At 43.6% G+C, this 16,435-nt stretch overlaps 1 protein-coding gene across 5 annotated transcripts in view; it reads right to left on the bottom strand.

The window, feature by feature from the left end:
• The window catches only part of LOC110524511 (disabled homolog 1), a 357,464-nt gene that overhangs the window by 12,952 nt on the left and 328,077 nt on the right, over nucleotides 1-16,435 (bottom strand). For 3 of the 5 annotated variants that reach the window (XM_036978314.1, XM_036978313.1, XM_036978315.1), the window contains 4 exons: nucleotides 10,145-10,264; nucleotides 9,979-10,017; nucleotides 9,599-9,661; nucleotides 7,575-7,628 (listed from right to left, as the gene is read on the bottom strand). In XM_036978314.1, coding sequence (XP_036834209.1) covers nucleotides 7,575-7,628; nucleotides 9,599-9,661; nucleotides 9,979-10,017; nucleotides 10,145-10,264 — 276 coding nt within the window. The remainder of the gene's footprint in view (nucleotides 1-7,574; nucleotides 7,629-9,598; nucleotides 9,662-9,978; nucleotides 10,018-10,144; nucleotides 10,265-16,435) is intronic. The other 2 variants (XM_036978316.1, XM_036978317.1) reach the window with 2 other exon arrangements.

Below are 16,435 nucleotides of genomic sequence, written 5' to 3'. Positions count from 1 at the left end.
CTACTATTACTGACTGAGGGAGATCCTGTATATACTGTACACTGATGCTATTCTGTCTTTCTTTTAACTCTGAACCTACTGACACCTATGATATTCTTAGTCTGAATCTCCCAGAGCGGAGGGAGGGTCACTGGCCTCTGTGGTCAGTGTGGTCACTGTAGTGTGTTACTAACGTGACTGTGTGATCACTTTGTGTGAGTGGGTTAACATCCAAAATTGCACCCTATTCCGAATATAGTGCACTACTATAGCCCTATAGGCCCTGGTCAAAAGTAGTGCAGTAAATAGGAAATAGGGTGCCATTTGTGACGTAGTTGGGTCATTACTGAGCTGAGTATATCGTCTGTGTTATTAATGAGCTGTGAGAGGAGTGAGTCAGATCCTCTCTGTTGGACATGACCAAAGCTTGACCCATCACCTCCTCCCATCCCTCCATCCCATTCTCTCTGACCTGACCACCTTCCTCTCTCCCCATCTTCTCTGTCTCTATGATGTCTATTTGACATTCATTGCAGCTCTAAAGACCCTCCTCTCTCCCCCTCTCTTCCTCTCACTCTTTCCATCTCTCTACCCCCCCACCACCCTCCCCCTCTCTTCCTTCAGTCTTTAGATACTGTCGCTTTACATTCATTAGTAGCAGCAGAGGTTATAAAAATAACATTTCTTAAATAAAGAACTTTCAGTGAGTGTGCATGTTCTCATCTATCATTTGTATTGCCCTTATAACCCTGTCAGGCTGCACCAAGAGGTTTATGAAGACTAGAGTTGAGCAGGTCAGTCCTTCATATATCAGTGAGTGGCTCTCCACTGGCTGCTGTTTTTATTGAGGATGATGTTGTTGGTGATAATGTTGTTGGTGATAATGTTGTTGGTGATGATGATGTTGTTGTTGGTGATGATTATGATGTTGTTGTTGGTGATGATGTTGGTGTTTATAATGTTGTTGGTGATGATGACGATGATGTTGTTGATGATGTTGTTGGTGATGTTGTTGTTGTTGGTGAAGATGTTGTTGTTGGTGAAGATATTGTTGTTGGTGATGATGATGACGTTGTTGGTGATGTTGTTAGTGGTGGTGATGATGTTGCTGTTGGTGATGATGATGATGGTGTTGTTGGTGATGATGATGTTAGGGATGATGATGATGGTGTTGTTGGTGGTAATGATGATGATGATAAGGTAGTGATAATGTTGTTGGGGATGTTGACGATGATGATGATGTTGTTGGTGGTGATGTTGTTGGGGATGATTATGATGATGCTGTTGTTGGTGGTGATGATGATATGGTAGTGATGATGTTTGTTGGTGATGTTGATGATGATGTTGGTGGTGATGATGTTGTTGGGGTTAATAATGATGTTGTTGGTTATGATGTTGTTGTTGGTGATGATGATAAGGTAGTGATGATGTCATTGGTGATGATGTTGTTGGTGATGTTGTTGTTGATGGTTAATATAATGTTGTTGTTATTGGTGATGATGTTGGTGATGATTATGATGTTGTTGGTGGTGATGATGTTGTTGGTGATGATTATAATGTTGTTGGTGATGATTATGATGACGATGTTGTTGGTGGTGATGATGTTGTTGGTGATGATAATGATGTTGTTGGTATGATGTTGATGATGATGTTGTTGGTGATGATGATGATAAGGTAGTGATGATGTTGTTGGTGATGATGTGTTTGATGATGTTGTTGGTGATGGGTAATCTAATGGCGTTGTTGTTGGTGATGATGTTGGTGGTGTTGATGTTGGTGTTTATAATGTTGTTGGTGATGATGACGATGATGTTGTTGATGATGTTGTTGTTGATGTTGTTGTTGTTGGTGAAGATGTTGTTGTTGGTGAAGATATTGTTGTTGGTGATGATGATGACGTTGTTGGTGATGTTGTTGTTGGTGATAATGATGTTGTTGTTGGTGAGGTTGCTGTTGATGATGATGATGTTGTTGGTGATGATGTTGCTGTTGGTAATTAAGATGATGATGTTGTCGGTGATGATGATGTTGGTGATGATGATGATGATGATAAGGTAGTGATGATGTTGTTGGTGATGTGGCTGGTGATGAGGCTGGTGATGAGGTTTGTGATGATGATGATGGTGGTGGTGGTGATGATGATGTTGGTGGCGATGATGTAGGGGGTGTTGGTGATGATGTTGTTGGTGGTGATAATGATGTTGGTGATGATGGTGATGTTGTTGGTGAGGATGATGTTGTTGATCATGATGATGTTGATGATGTTATTGGTGACGATGTTGTTGTTGGTGATGATGATTGTCTTGATGATGTTGGTGATGAGTATGTTGTTGTTGGTTATGGTGATGATGTTGTTGGTGATGATGATGTTTTGTTGATGATGATGGTTATGAGTATGTTGTTGTTGGTGATGATGTTTTGTTGATGATGATGGTTATGAGTATGTTGATGATGATGATGTTGGTGATGTTGTTGGTGATTTTGATGATGTTGTTGTTGGTAACGATGGATGTTGTTGTTGTTGATGATGTTGTTATTGTTGGTGATGAGGATGTTGTATTTGATGATGATGATGTTGTTGGTGATGATGTTGGTGATGATGTTGCTGATGATGATGTTGTTGGTGATGATGATGTTGGTGACGATGGATGTTGTTGTTGATGATGATGTTGTTGGTGATGATGATATTGTTGGTGACGATGGATGTTGTTGTTGTTGATGATGATGTTGTTGTTGGTTGTGATGATGTTGTATTTGATGATGATGATGTTGTTGTTGGTGATGATGTTGCTGATGATGATGATGTTGTTGGTGATGATGATGTTGGTGAGGATGATGTTGTTATTGGTGATGATGGTGTTGTGATGATGATGATGTTGGTGATGATGATGATGTTGGTGATGATGATGTTGTTAGTGATGATGTTGTTGGTGATGATGATGTTGTTGGTGATGATGATGTTGTTGGTGATGATGATGTTGTTGGTGATAATCAACATAATTATGTTTTTGTTGGTGATGATGTTGTTGTTGGTGATGACATTGTTGGTGATGACGTTGTTGGTGATGATGTTGTTGGTGATGACGTTGTTGGTGATGATGTTGTTGGTGATGATGTTGTTGGTGATAATCAATATAATTATGTTTTTGTTGGTGATGCTGTTGTTGTTGGTGATGACGTTGTTGGTGATGATGTTGTTGGTGATGTTGTTGGTGTTGTTGTTGGTGAAATTGTTGTTGGAGATGTTGATATTGGTGATGTTGTTGGTGATGATGTTTTTGGTGGTGATGATGTTGTTGGTGTTGATGATGATGATGTGATGTTGATGTTAGTGATGATGATGATGTTGTTGGGGATGATGATGATGTTGTTGGTGATGATGATGGTTGTTGGTGATGACGATGATGAAGTTGTTGATGATGAAGTTATTGTTGTGATGATGTTGGTGATGATGATAGTGTTGTGTTGGTGATGATGATAGTGTTGGTGATGATGTTGATAACGACGAATGTTGTTGTTGGCGAATATGTTTTGTGATGATGTTGGTGATGATGATGTTGGTGATGCTGTTATTGGTGGTGATGCTGTTGTTAATGTTGTTATTGGTGGTGATTATGTTGTTGTTGATGATGTCGCTGGTGATGATGTCGTTGGTGATGTTGTTGGTGATGGTCAATTTAAGGGCGTTGTTGTTGGTGATAATGTTGTTGTTGTTGGTGATGATGATGTTGTTGGTGATGAATTTAATGACATTGTTGGTGATGATGAATATAATGACGTTGTTGGTGATGATGATGATGTTGTTAATGATGATGTTGTTGTTGCTGATGATGTTGATGATGATGTTGGTGATGATGATGATTTTGATGATGTTGTTGGTGACGATGGATGTTGTTGTTGATGATGATGTTGTTGGTGATGATGATCTAGTTGTTGGTGATGATGATGATGTTGTTGTTGGTGGTGATGATTATGATGTTGTTGGTAATGAGAGTGTTGTTGGTGATGATGATGATGTTGTTGGTAATGAGGGTGTTGTTGGTGAGGATGATGTTGTTATTGGTGATGATGATGGTGTTGTTGGTGGTGATGATGTTGTTGGTGGTGATGATGATGATGTTGTTGGTGATGATGTTGTTGTTGGTGATGATGATGTTGGTGATGATGATGATGTTGTTGGTGATGATGGTGTTGTTGGTGAGGATGATGTTGTTATTGGTGATGATGATGGTGTTGGTGTTGTGATGATGATGTTGTTGGTGATACTGATGTTGTTGGTGATGATGATGGTGGTGATGATGATGTTGGCGATGATGATATTTGTGATGATGTTGTTGGTGATGATGATGTTGTTGGTGATGATGATGTTGGCGATGATGATGTTGTTGGTGATGATGTTGTTGGTGATGATGTTGCTGATGATGATGTTGGTGATGATGGTGTTGTTGGTGAGGATGATGTTGTTATTGGTGATGATGATGGTGTTGTGATGATGATGTTGTTGGTGATGATGATGGCGGTGATGATGTTGTTGGTGATGATGATGTTGGCGATGATGATATTTGTGATGATGATGTGGGTAACGATGATGTTGTTGGTGATGATGTTGTTGGTGATAATCAATATAATTATGTTTTTGTTGGTGATGATGTTGTTGGTGATGATCAATATAATGACGTTGTTGTTGGTGATGATGTTGTTGTTGTTGGTGATGTTGTTGTTGGTGAAATTGTTATTGGTGATGATGTTTTTGGTGGTGATGATGTTGTTGTTGGTGATGATGATGACGTTGTTGGTGATGATGAATATAATGACGTTGTTGGTGATGATGATGTTGTTGTTGTTGATGACGATGATGTTGTTGGCGAAGATGTTTTGTGATGATGTTGGTGATGATGATGTGATGTTGACGATGTTGGTGATGATGATGTTGGTGATGATGATGTTATTGGTGGTGATGCTGTTGTTGATGTTGTTATTGGTGGTGATTATGTTGTTGTTGATGATGTCGCTGGTGATGATGTCGTTGGTGATGTTGGTGATGGTCAATTTAATGGCGTTGTTGTTGGTGATAATGTTGTTGATGTTGGTGATGATGATGATGATGTTTTGGCGATGATGATGTTGTTTGTGATGTTGTTGGTGAAACTGTTGTTGGTGATGATGTTGTTGGTGATGAATATAATGACATTGTTGGTGATGTTGGTGATGATGAATATAATGACGTTGTTGGTGATGATGATGTTGTTAATGATGATGTTGTTGTTGCTGATGATGTTGATGTTGGTGATGATGATTTTGATGATGTTGTTGTTGGTGACGATGGATGTTGTTGTTGTTGATGATGTTGTTGTTGTTGGTGATGATGATGTAGTGGTTGGTGATGATGTTGTTGGTGATGATTATGATGTTGGTGGTGAAAATGATGTTGTTGTTGGTGGTGATGATTTTGTTTTTGATGATGATGTTGTTGTTGGTGATGATGTTGTTGGTGGTGATGATGTTGTTTTTGATGATGATGATGTTGTTGGTGGTGATGATGATGTTGTTGTTGGTGATGATGTTGGGGGTGATGATGATGTTTATGGATGTTGGTGATGATGATGATGGATGTTGGTTATGATGATGATATTGTTGTTGGTGATGATGTTTATGGATGTTGGTGATGATGTTGTTGATGATGATGTTGTTGGTGATGATGGTGATGATGACGATGTCGGTGATGATGATAGTGTTGGTGATGATGTTGGTGTTGGCGATGATGATTTTGTTGTTGGTGATGATGATGTTGTTGGTGATGATGTTGTTGGTGATGATGTTGTTGTTGTTGGTGGTGATGATGTTGGTGGTGATGTTGTTGGTGATGATGTTGTTGATAATGATGGTGTGCTTGTTGATGATGGATGATGTTGGTGATGATGTTATTGTTGGTGATGATGATGACCATTCAGCCACATGGATGGAGGGTAGGATAGAAACACAGACATGATGTATCATACACTCAAACAAATACAGACATATGGAGACAAGGTAGTCACTACTTTACCCCTATCTACATGTACATATTACCTCAACTAACATGTAGCCCCTCACATTGACTCGGTACCCCCTTTATATAGCCACTCATGCACGCACACACTCCTCATTACACATATTCCTGCCCTCCTCTTCTATCCATCTCACTCTCTCTCTTTGCCCATCCCTTTCTCCTCATCACTGCGACAACCACCTTTCAATTATTGGTCTCTGAGGAAACAGTAATTAGCATGGGCATGGTTTTGCATACGATTAATGCAGCCCCCTTAATTAACACCAACCTCCCTGAGCTCCTGTCTCACTGAACACAGACACACACACACATGGATGCACGCATGCACACACACACTAGCCTACTTGTCCTTCATTGCCAGATGACAATTGGCTGACCTCTGTTGAATCAACAGACTGTGTAAACTCACACAGGGTCAAGGACTCAGGAGATTGAAGTCGTACTTGTCTGTTTTATGTGTGTGTGTGTGTGTGTATGTATGTGTGTGTGTGTGTGTGTGTGTTATGTGTGTGTGTGGCTGTGTGTTATTGGTTTATTATTGGTTAATAGCATTGAGAGACAGAAGGCGACAGACTAAATAATCGTGACGCATATGGTTTAGACAGAGGTTTCAGACCCTACTGGCCATAGCACCGTAACACCAGACACACACAGGTATGTATCAAACACAAAGCCAATAGGTGTTGGTGTTGTGGCTTGGTTAAGGAGAGCAGTAGGGCTGTGGGATCTCATTGGTAAATACCATAAGCCTCAAAAGCAACACAAGACAAAACCAACAGCCATAACCCACACCGTCTGATTACGACAGTGCACAGTGTGTGTGTGTGTGTGTGTTCTGCAGTGTGAGCTAGAAGAGACCAGGGGGAGTATAGGAGGAAGAGGGAAGATTGAGAAATTTCTACACAGACAGTGAGGCTCACACCCTAGTTTTAGAATGTTTTTTTTAGACAGGTGTCAGAGATGGAGTAGTTGTAACAGGTGTAGAATAGCTACTATAGTGGTTCTGAAGATGCAGTTATTAGCTAATGAAACAGAGATGTTTAACTACCATGTTCAATAAGATCACAAAGGACATGGAGAGTTACGTTGCATCCTGACCACGATCAAGGTCAACTGGGATGACACTCACACACACACAAAGGCGTGCACATACACACACTCTCTCTTACCAATATCTTTCGTTCTAGTATTGTCAGATCATGTATGTTTGTTCACCAGCAGACCACAGCCAGCCATGCATCACCACGACACCACACTGCATGCAATGCACACACACACACACACACACACACACACACACACACACACACACACACACACACACACACACACACACACACACACACACACACACACACACAAACACACAACACTGCATGCAACCAGCGCCTAGCACAGAGCAAACCCCACCCAAACCCACTCCTATCCACATACACAGTGACTCCGACCAGCACCACCACAAAGCCACACCACAGAGTATCCACAGGACACACCATAGCACCAAGGGGGACACAAAAGGGGGACAGGCACACACAGCTGGACTCACTGGGTGTCTCTTGGGGACGTCATATACCCCCTCCTTCTGTTGGCTGGTCGGAACCTGGACAACCAACCAATCACCACAAAGCCCACCAACCACACGTTAGCTTTTGTTACCATGACAACCTTCATTTTTAATGTACCAGAAAGTACCAATTGTAGTAAATACCAAAGCAATACAAGACTATAAAATAAATCCTTACAGCCAAATATATAGAGACTAAAGCCTGGACATTATTGTCCCTTATAGCTTGCATCTGAGGGTGTGTGTGCGCGTGTGTATGCGCATGTGCGTACGTGCATTCGTGCGAGAGATAGAGAGAGTTAATGAGTGATGTAATCTGCATTCAAATATATGAGTTGAGGCTTCATTTAGAGTATCAGTCTGATATGTATGAACAGCTCTCTCTCTCTCCCAGCTAAGTCCCCCACTTCTCCCTCTCCAATAAAGTGGATCAATGTGGTCTTACCACAGAGAGAGACATGTAATAAACTGGTCTGTCTGTCTGTCTGTCTGTCTGTGGCTTTGTCTCAAATGACACCACATTCATCATGTAGTGCACTACTCTTGGCCACTACTCTTGGCCACTACTCTTGGCCACTACTCTTGGCCACTACTCTTGGCCACTACTCTTGGCCACTACTCTGTGGACTTTTGAGACAGACAGACAGATTGATACAGGACAATGTCTCTATATGTTTTATTTGTGTTTTGTTCTATTGACTGATGATTGATTGTCCCTGAAGTGTAAGACTATCAAACTAATCCACCTGACTGATCTGCTGTGGAAACGTTAATGAAAACGTGATAGGACAAAAACGTCTTTCTGTCATAACAGTCTGACTACCACAGATAACTACTACCGCCTGAGTACTCTCTCCATCTCTCCTCCCTCCATCTCTCCTCCGTCTTTCCTAATCCCTCGCTCTCCTCTTCTCGTTCTCTTGTTTATTTCCTCTCTCATCCTTCTTCATCTCTCCATCTCTCTGGTTGTTTATTTCCAGAGGCAGACATCTTTATTCATCTGTTGGTTCCTCTGTTGCACGATTCTAACACGTCTTCTTGCGCGCGCGTGTGTGCGCGCGCGTGTGTGTGTGTGTTAGAGCATGCTCTATTTTCATTCTATTACTTTGAAAGATCAAGCAAGGGCCTGGTGATTAATCTCTCTTTCCCACTCCCTCCTTCATCTCCTCAGAAAAAGATGGAGGAAGGGGAAGGAGGAGGGGTCTGCCTTACTCATGCATGTGTGTTAATTTTTCTCTCAGGTTTCAGTGGTGTGTCTGTCAATAGTGAAGCTGTAAGTGAGGGGTCGTTCCACCTCAAAAACAAAAAAGAGGATTTTGACACCCATCATCTTAGATTGTTCTGAAATGTGTTGTTGTTGTTAAAAACAGATAGCATTCCTGCAACATTATTTTGTTGAAATAAAATTTGATCTCTGAGAAATTAAGGTAATTTGATTGCACCCAAATTGGCCATTTAAATATATACGATTAATATAATATTTAATAAATATAGTACCTAACATCCGATTTGGACCAAACTTTTTTCTAACAATGAGTTAAACAAGGAATCTAAAGAAATGGTCAAAAGCCACTCACAGACATACCACGGCAATTCCACCACAACAACGAATATATAGTATCAGTTCTCTGTCTTAGTAGTATGGAGCTACTCAATGTTAGAGTTTTTTTGGGCCCAAATTGGATGACAGGTACTATATGTATTGAATATTATATCAATCCTATAAATTTAAAGGGCCAATTTGGGTGCAATCAAATTACCTTAATTTCTCAGAGATCTAATTAAATTTCAACAAAAGAACATTGCAGGAATGCCAATGTTATCTTTTTCTAACTACGAAAAAACCATTTCAGAACAATCTGAGATGGCTTGTTGAAATGGCTAGTTGAAATGACATGGAATGACCCTGAGGGTATTCTCAAATCATCTCTATCCCATTGGAACCCTGCTCCTATCACTCACACAACTCCACCAATCCGATCCAAGCAGAGAGGAGAGGCTTGTACCTGATAAATGCTCTCTTCTGATTGGTCGCGGATGGGCTCGTGTCCCGCCTCAAACACAATGTACTACAACACAGGCAGCAGGGAGAGGAGAGGAGGAATAAAGAGAAAAATAGGAAATAGGAATAGAAGAAAAAGGACAGGCTGAGAATATGGTGCAAAGATGTGATTGGTCAGACAGAATCATCTGTAAGTCTCGCCCGCAAGCAATCCCAGAAAACTTCACACACATCTCCATTCATCTGAAAATAATCCTGGGACTCCCCCACAACTCCCCACAGACACAGATAAACAGGCACCGAGATTGAAATAAGCATTAAAAAGAAACTGACTGACTGGATAGACAGCATAGAGAAGCATTCTGATTAGTGTTTAGAAGTTACCTGGTAGACAGGATCCTCCAAATCTTCCTCCAGAATAGTCTGAAGACATAGGGATGGATGGAGAGGGGGAGAAAGGAGAGAGGGAAGAAGATCAGTGCAGTTGACGATAGAGGCAGCAGCACCAACAATAATCAGATAGTAAACATTGTGTGTATTGTGTGTGTACCTGGTACACAGCCTGTTCACACTGTTTGTCCTTCTGGGCTTTCTTCTCCATCTCCTCTCTCTGTTTGATCTGATAGATGAGCTGGAATAGGTCCCGAAGGTCCAGGATCACTGGCTCTGCCTGAGAGGGGGAGAGGAAGTAGAACACTTATATACAGTTGAAGTCAGAAGTTTACATACACTTAGGTTGGAGTCATTGAAACTAATTTTTCAACCACTCCACAAATTTCTTGTTAACAAACTATAGTTTTGGGATGTTGGTTAGGACATCTACTTTGTGCATGAAACAAGTAATTTTTCCAACAATTGTTTACAGACAGATTATTTCACTTAGAATTCACTGTATCACAATTCCAGTGGGTCAGAAGTTTACATACACTAAGTTGACTGTGCCTTTAAACAGCTTGGACAATTCCAGAAAATTATGTCATGACTTTAGAAGCTTCTGACAGGCTAGTTGACATAATTTGAGTTAATTGGAGGTGTACCTGTGGGTGTATTTCAAGGCCTACCTTCAATTTCAAATCAAAAGAAATCAGCCAAGACCTCAGATTTTCTTTTTAGACCTCCACAAGTCTGGTTCATATTTAGGAGCAATTTCCAAACACCTGAAGGTACCATGTTCATCTGTACAAACAATCATACCGCTCAGGAAGGAGACGCGTTCTGTCTCCTAGATGTGAAAGTACTTCGGTGCGAAAAGTGCAAATCAATCCCAGAACAACAGAAAAGGACCTTGTGAAGATCCTGGAGGAAACAGGTACAAAAGTATCTATATCTACAGTAAAACGAGTCCTATATCGACATAATCTGAAAGGCCGCTCAGAAAGGAAGAAGCCACTGCTCCAAAACCGCCATAAAAAAGCCAGACTACAGTTTGCAACTGCACATGGGGACAAAGATCCTACTTTATGGAGAAATGTCCTCTGGTCTGATGAAACAAAAATAGAACTGTTTGGCCATAATGACCATTGTTATGTTTGGAGGAAAAAGGGGGAGGCTTGCAATACGAAGAACACCATCCCAACCGTGAAGCACGGAGGTGGCAGCATCATGTTGTGCGGGTGCTTTGCTGCAGGAGGGACTGGTGCACTTCACAAAATAGATGGCATCATGAGGGAGGACAATTATGTGGATATATTGAAGCAACATCTCAAGACATCAGTCAGGAAGTTAAAGCTTGGTCGTAAAATGGGTCTTCCAAATGGACAATGACCCCAAGCATATTTCCAAAGTTGTGGCAAAATGGCTTCAGGACGACAAAGTCAAGGTATTGGAGTGGCCATCACAAACCCTGACCTCAATCCTGCCGAAAATGTGTGAGCAGAACTGGAAAAGCGTGTGCGAGCAAGGAGGCCTACAAACCTGACAGTTACACCAGCTCTGTCAGGAGGAATGGGCCAAAATTCATGAAACTTATTTTTGAAGCTTGTGGAAGGCTACCCAAAATGTTTGACCCAAGTTAAACAATTTAAAGGCAATGCTACCAAATACGAATTGAATGTATGTCAACTTTTGACCCACTGGGAATGGGATTAAAGAAATAAAAGCTGAACTAAATCATTCCCTCTACTATTATTCTGACATTTCACATTCTTAAAATAAAGTGGTGATCCTAACTGACCTAAAACAGGGAATTTTTACTAGGATTAAATGTCAAGAATTGTGGAAACTGAGTTTAAATGTATTTGGCTAAGGTGTATGTAAACTTCCAACGGTATCTCTGTGGTTAACAAAACACACACGCAAGCCCGCACATATACATGAGCACACACACGAATGCACAAACACATCAACTCACATCCACAGTGCAATACAGCATTTACTGTCGATGTGGGGTTTTAAGGGGTGAGACTGGGGAACAATGAAATATAGAACATATTTAATATTTGATTAAGGCCTAACAGGGAGTTAACAGACAGTGTTTGGAGAACTACATGGACATCCCCAGTTTAGTGTTGGGTTCCTACTTCCTACCACATCTGAACTCTGACCCAGTCTTATTTAAATCATATAGTGTGTCTGACCTCTCCCTCCTCTCATTCAGACCAACTCTCATCCCTTTCTCTTCGCTGTCTTTCATAATTTATTTCTTTCCTCTCTCTGTCAGTTTCACCTCTCTCTCTCTCTCTCTCTCTCTCTCTCTCTCTCTCTCTCTATATATATATATATATATGTATATATAAAAAATGAGGAATGAACAGAGGGACAGATCTGTCTTGTCATCTCTGTATTCTCAGAAAACACTGCAGGTACTGAACTCTTGGCAACCTCAGAGGAATACATGGCAGCTTGCTGGGTTGTGTGTGTCAAAGGGCTCCAGGTCAGTTCCTGGGAGGATGAATGGGTTGATAGAGACAGTGACACACACTCACACTCATCAATATGGCATCAGAGAGCAGAGAGACGGCCTCAGATGAAACAGAGACAAAACACAAGACACACAGACACAAATAATGTCAGTTAAACCAGAAGTAAAATCCAGAGTAATTTGGTCAGCTGTGTGACTTCTGGGCCTATACGTGTCTGAAAATTGAAAGCTCCGGTGGATTACGAAGCCTAAACCCTTGCAAAAGAAAACTCTCAGCCAAAGCTGCCCCCCCTCCCCTTCCGATCCGTGTGGACACATGTCCAAAGTACCAGAAGTGAAGCAGTTTAAGCACAGCCTTCCCCCAATCCTGTTATGTCCATATTAGGGATGTGCATACAATTGCACATGAATTCACATTGAAGATGGTCTATATTGTCCCTCCCATAGAGAGAGAGAGAGAAAAGATTATGCTTTTCCCGACAGTGGTCATAGAGCTCGAGGCTCCGTGTGGGAGCCGAGGACATTTCTAGACTAATCAATGGAAGATGGAATAAGAATGACAGAACTAAAAGTTAAATATTAAGGACAGGCTTCTACAATAAGAGCCCACAGGTAGGCTGCTACAGTGCATAGTAATCTGAATGTACTTGTTGTTATTTACTGTAAGGGGAGAAAGCGCACAGTTAAAGTTATATAGTCTCAATTAGCTTAGCTAATGTTAGCTCGCTAGCGCATCAGATGATAAACTGAAAACCACGTACCACCGCAAAACTGAAAGCATGTACCACCGCATTTAATCATGGCAAGGTGACCGGAAACATGGCCGAATACAAACAGTGTCCTTATTCCCTCCGTAAGGCAATCAAACAAGCAAAGCGTCAGTATAGAGACAAAGTGGAGTCGCAATTCAACGGCTCAAACACAAGACGTATGTGGCAGGGTCTACAGACAATCACCGATTACAAAAAGAAAACAAGTCCTGATTTGCTTCCAGACAAATCAAACAACTTCTTTGCGCACTTTGAGGACAATACAAAGACTGTGGGCTCTCCTTCTCCGTGGACATGAGTAAAACATTTAAAAGTGTTAACCCTTGCAAGGCTGCCGGCCTTGATGGCATCCCTAGCCCCGACCTCAGAGCATGCGCAGACCAGCTGGCTGGTGTGTTTACGGACATATTCAATCCATACCTATCCCAGTCTGCTGTCTCCACATGCTTCAAGATAGCTTTATTGGGAACAGCAACAATGGTGGCTAAGGTAACTGAACTAAATGACTATCGCCCCGTAGCACTCACTTCTGTCATCATGAAGTGCTTTGAGAGACTAGTCAAGGATCATATCACCTCCACCCTACCTGTCACCCTAGACCCACTTCAATTTGCTTACCGCCCAAATAGGTCCACAGACGATGCAATCGCCATCACACTACACACTGCCCTATCCCATCTGGACAAGAGGAATACCTATGTAAGAATGCTGTTCATTGACTATAGCCCAGCATCCAACACCATAGTACCCTCCAACCTCACCATTAAGCTTGAGGCCCTGGGTCTGAACCCCGCTCTGTGCAATTGGGTCCTGGACTTGCTGACGGGCCGCCCCCAAGTGGTGAAGGTAGGAAACAACATCTACACTTCATTGATCCTCAACGCAGGGGCCCCACAAGGGTGTGTGCTCAGCCCCCTCCTGTACCCATGTACCCATGTTTACCCATGACTGTGTGGCCATGCATGCCTCTATCTCATCAAGTTTGCAGACGACACTACAGTAGAAGGCTTGATTACCAACAATGACGAGACTGCCGACAGGGAAGAGGTGAGGGCCATCGGAGTGTCGTGTCTGGAAAATAACCCCCCACTCAGGGTCAGCAGAACAAAAGATATGATCGTGTATATACAAAAATAATAAAAATGGGTACATAAACCCGTCGTGCAACAACACATAACTAGCACAAACATACAATCAAACAATCTCCGACAAGGACATGAGGGGAAACAGAGGGTTAAATACACAACATGTAATTGATGGGATTGGAACCAGGTGTGAAGGAAGACAAGACAAAAGCAATGGAAAAGGAAAAATGGATCAGTGATGACTAGAAAGTTGGTGACGTTGCCTGCCAAACACAAGCCCGAACAAGGAGAGGGAACGACTTTGGCGGAAGTCGTGATAGTACACCCCCCCCCCCCCCTGGCAATAAGACCTCAAAAGCCTACCCACATCCTGGTTAACTCTCTCCACCTGCCCGTTACTCTCGGGGTGAAAACTGGAGGTAAGGATGAGCGAGACCACCAGACGTTCCATGAACGCCCTCCAGACCCTTGACGTGAATCGGGGACCCCGATCAGACACTATATCCTTAGGCACCCCGTAGTGCCGGAAGACGTGTGTAAACAGGGCCTCCGCAGTTTGTAGGGCCGTAGGGAGACCGGGAAAAGACGACAGGACTTAGAAAAATGATCCACAACGACCAGGATCGCGGTGTTTCCCTGTGAAGGTGGAAGATCGGTTAGGTAATCCACCGATAGGTGCGACCATGGCCGTTGTGGAACGAGTAAGGGTTGTAACTTACCTCTGGGCAGGTGTCTAGGAGCCTTGCACTGGGTGCACACAGAGCAGGAGGAAACAAACTCTCACGTCCTTAGCTAAAGTGGGCCACCAGTACTTCCCACTAAGACAGCGCACCGTCCGTCCGATCCTAAGATGACCAGAGGAGGGTGACTGGTGGGCCCAATAGATCAGCCGGTCGCGGACAGCAGGCGGAACATACAGACGCCCAGCTGGACACTGAGGGGGAGCGGGCTCTGCCCGCTCAATGTCCACGTCCAGCTCCCACACTTCCGGCGCCACCAAGCAAGAGGCGGGGAGTATGGGAGTGGGATCCATGGGCCTCTCCTTTGTGTCATACAACCAGGACAATGCATCTGCCTTAAAGTTCTGGGAGCCCACATAATGGGTGAAAAACATGGCCCACCTTGCCTGGCAAGGGTTCAGTCTCCTCGCCGCCCGGATGTACTCCAGATTGCGGTGGTCAGTCCAGATGAGAAAAGGGTGTCTAGCCCCCTCAAGCCAATGTATCCACGCCTTCAGGGCCTTGATGACAGCCAACAACTCCCGGTCCCCCACGTCATAGTTTCGCTCTGCCGGGCAGAGCATCTTCGTGAAGAAAGCACAAGGGCGGAGCTTCGGTGGCGTACCCGAGCGCTGAGAGAGCACAGCTCCTATCCCAGCCTCGGACGCGTCCACCTCCACTATGAATGCTAAAGAGGGATCCGGATGAGCCAGCACGGGAACCGAGGTAAACAAAGCCCTCAGGTAACTGAAAGCCCTGTCCGCCTCAGCTGTCCACTGCAAGCGCACTGGACCCCCCTTCAGCAGTGAAGTATTGGGAACCACTACCTGACCAAAACCCTGGATAAACCTCCGGTAGTAGTTGGCAAATTCTAAGAATCGCTGCACCTCCTTTACCGTGGTGGGAGTCGGCCAATTACGCACGGCTGCAATGCGGTCACTCTCCATCTCCACCCCTGACGTGGAAACGCGATACCCTAGGAAGGAGACGGATTGTTGGAAGAACAGGCATTTCTCAGCCTTGGCCCCTCCCTGCTCCCCTCATCACTCACACAGCACGGCCCCTCCCTGCTCCCCTCATCACTCACACAGCACGGCCCCTCCCTGCTCCCCTCATCACTCACACAGCACGGCCCCTCCTTGCTCCCCTCATCACTCACACCGCACGGCCCCTCCCTGCTCCCCTCATCACTCACACCGCACGGCTCCTCCCTACTCCCCTCATCACTCACACCGCACGGCTCTTCCCTGCTCCCCTCATCACTCACACCGCACGGCTCCTCCCTGCTCCCCTCATCACTCACACCGCACGGCCCCTCCCTGCTCCCCTCATCACTCACACCGCACGGCTCCTCCCTGCTCACCTCATCACTCACACAGCACGGCCCCTCCTTGCGCCCCTCATCAC

This window comes from Oncorhynchus mykiss, chromosome 5 (genome assembly GCF_013265735.2).
Source record: "Oncorhynchus mykiss isolate Arlee chromosome 5, USDA_OmykA_1.1, whole genome shotgun sequence".
Lineage (NCBI taxonomy): Eukaryota > Metazoa > Chordata > Actinopteri > Salmoniformes > Salmonidae > Oncorhynchus > Oncorhynchus mykiss.
Note: the sequence above shows the minus strand (reverse complement) of the source record. Positions and strands in the feature narration are given on the sequence as shown.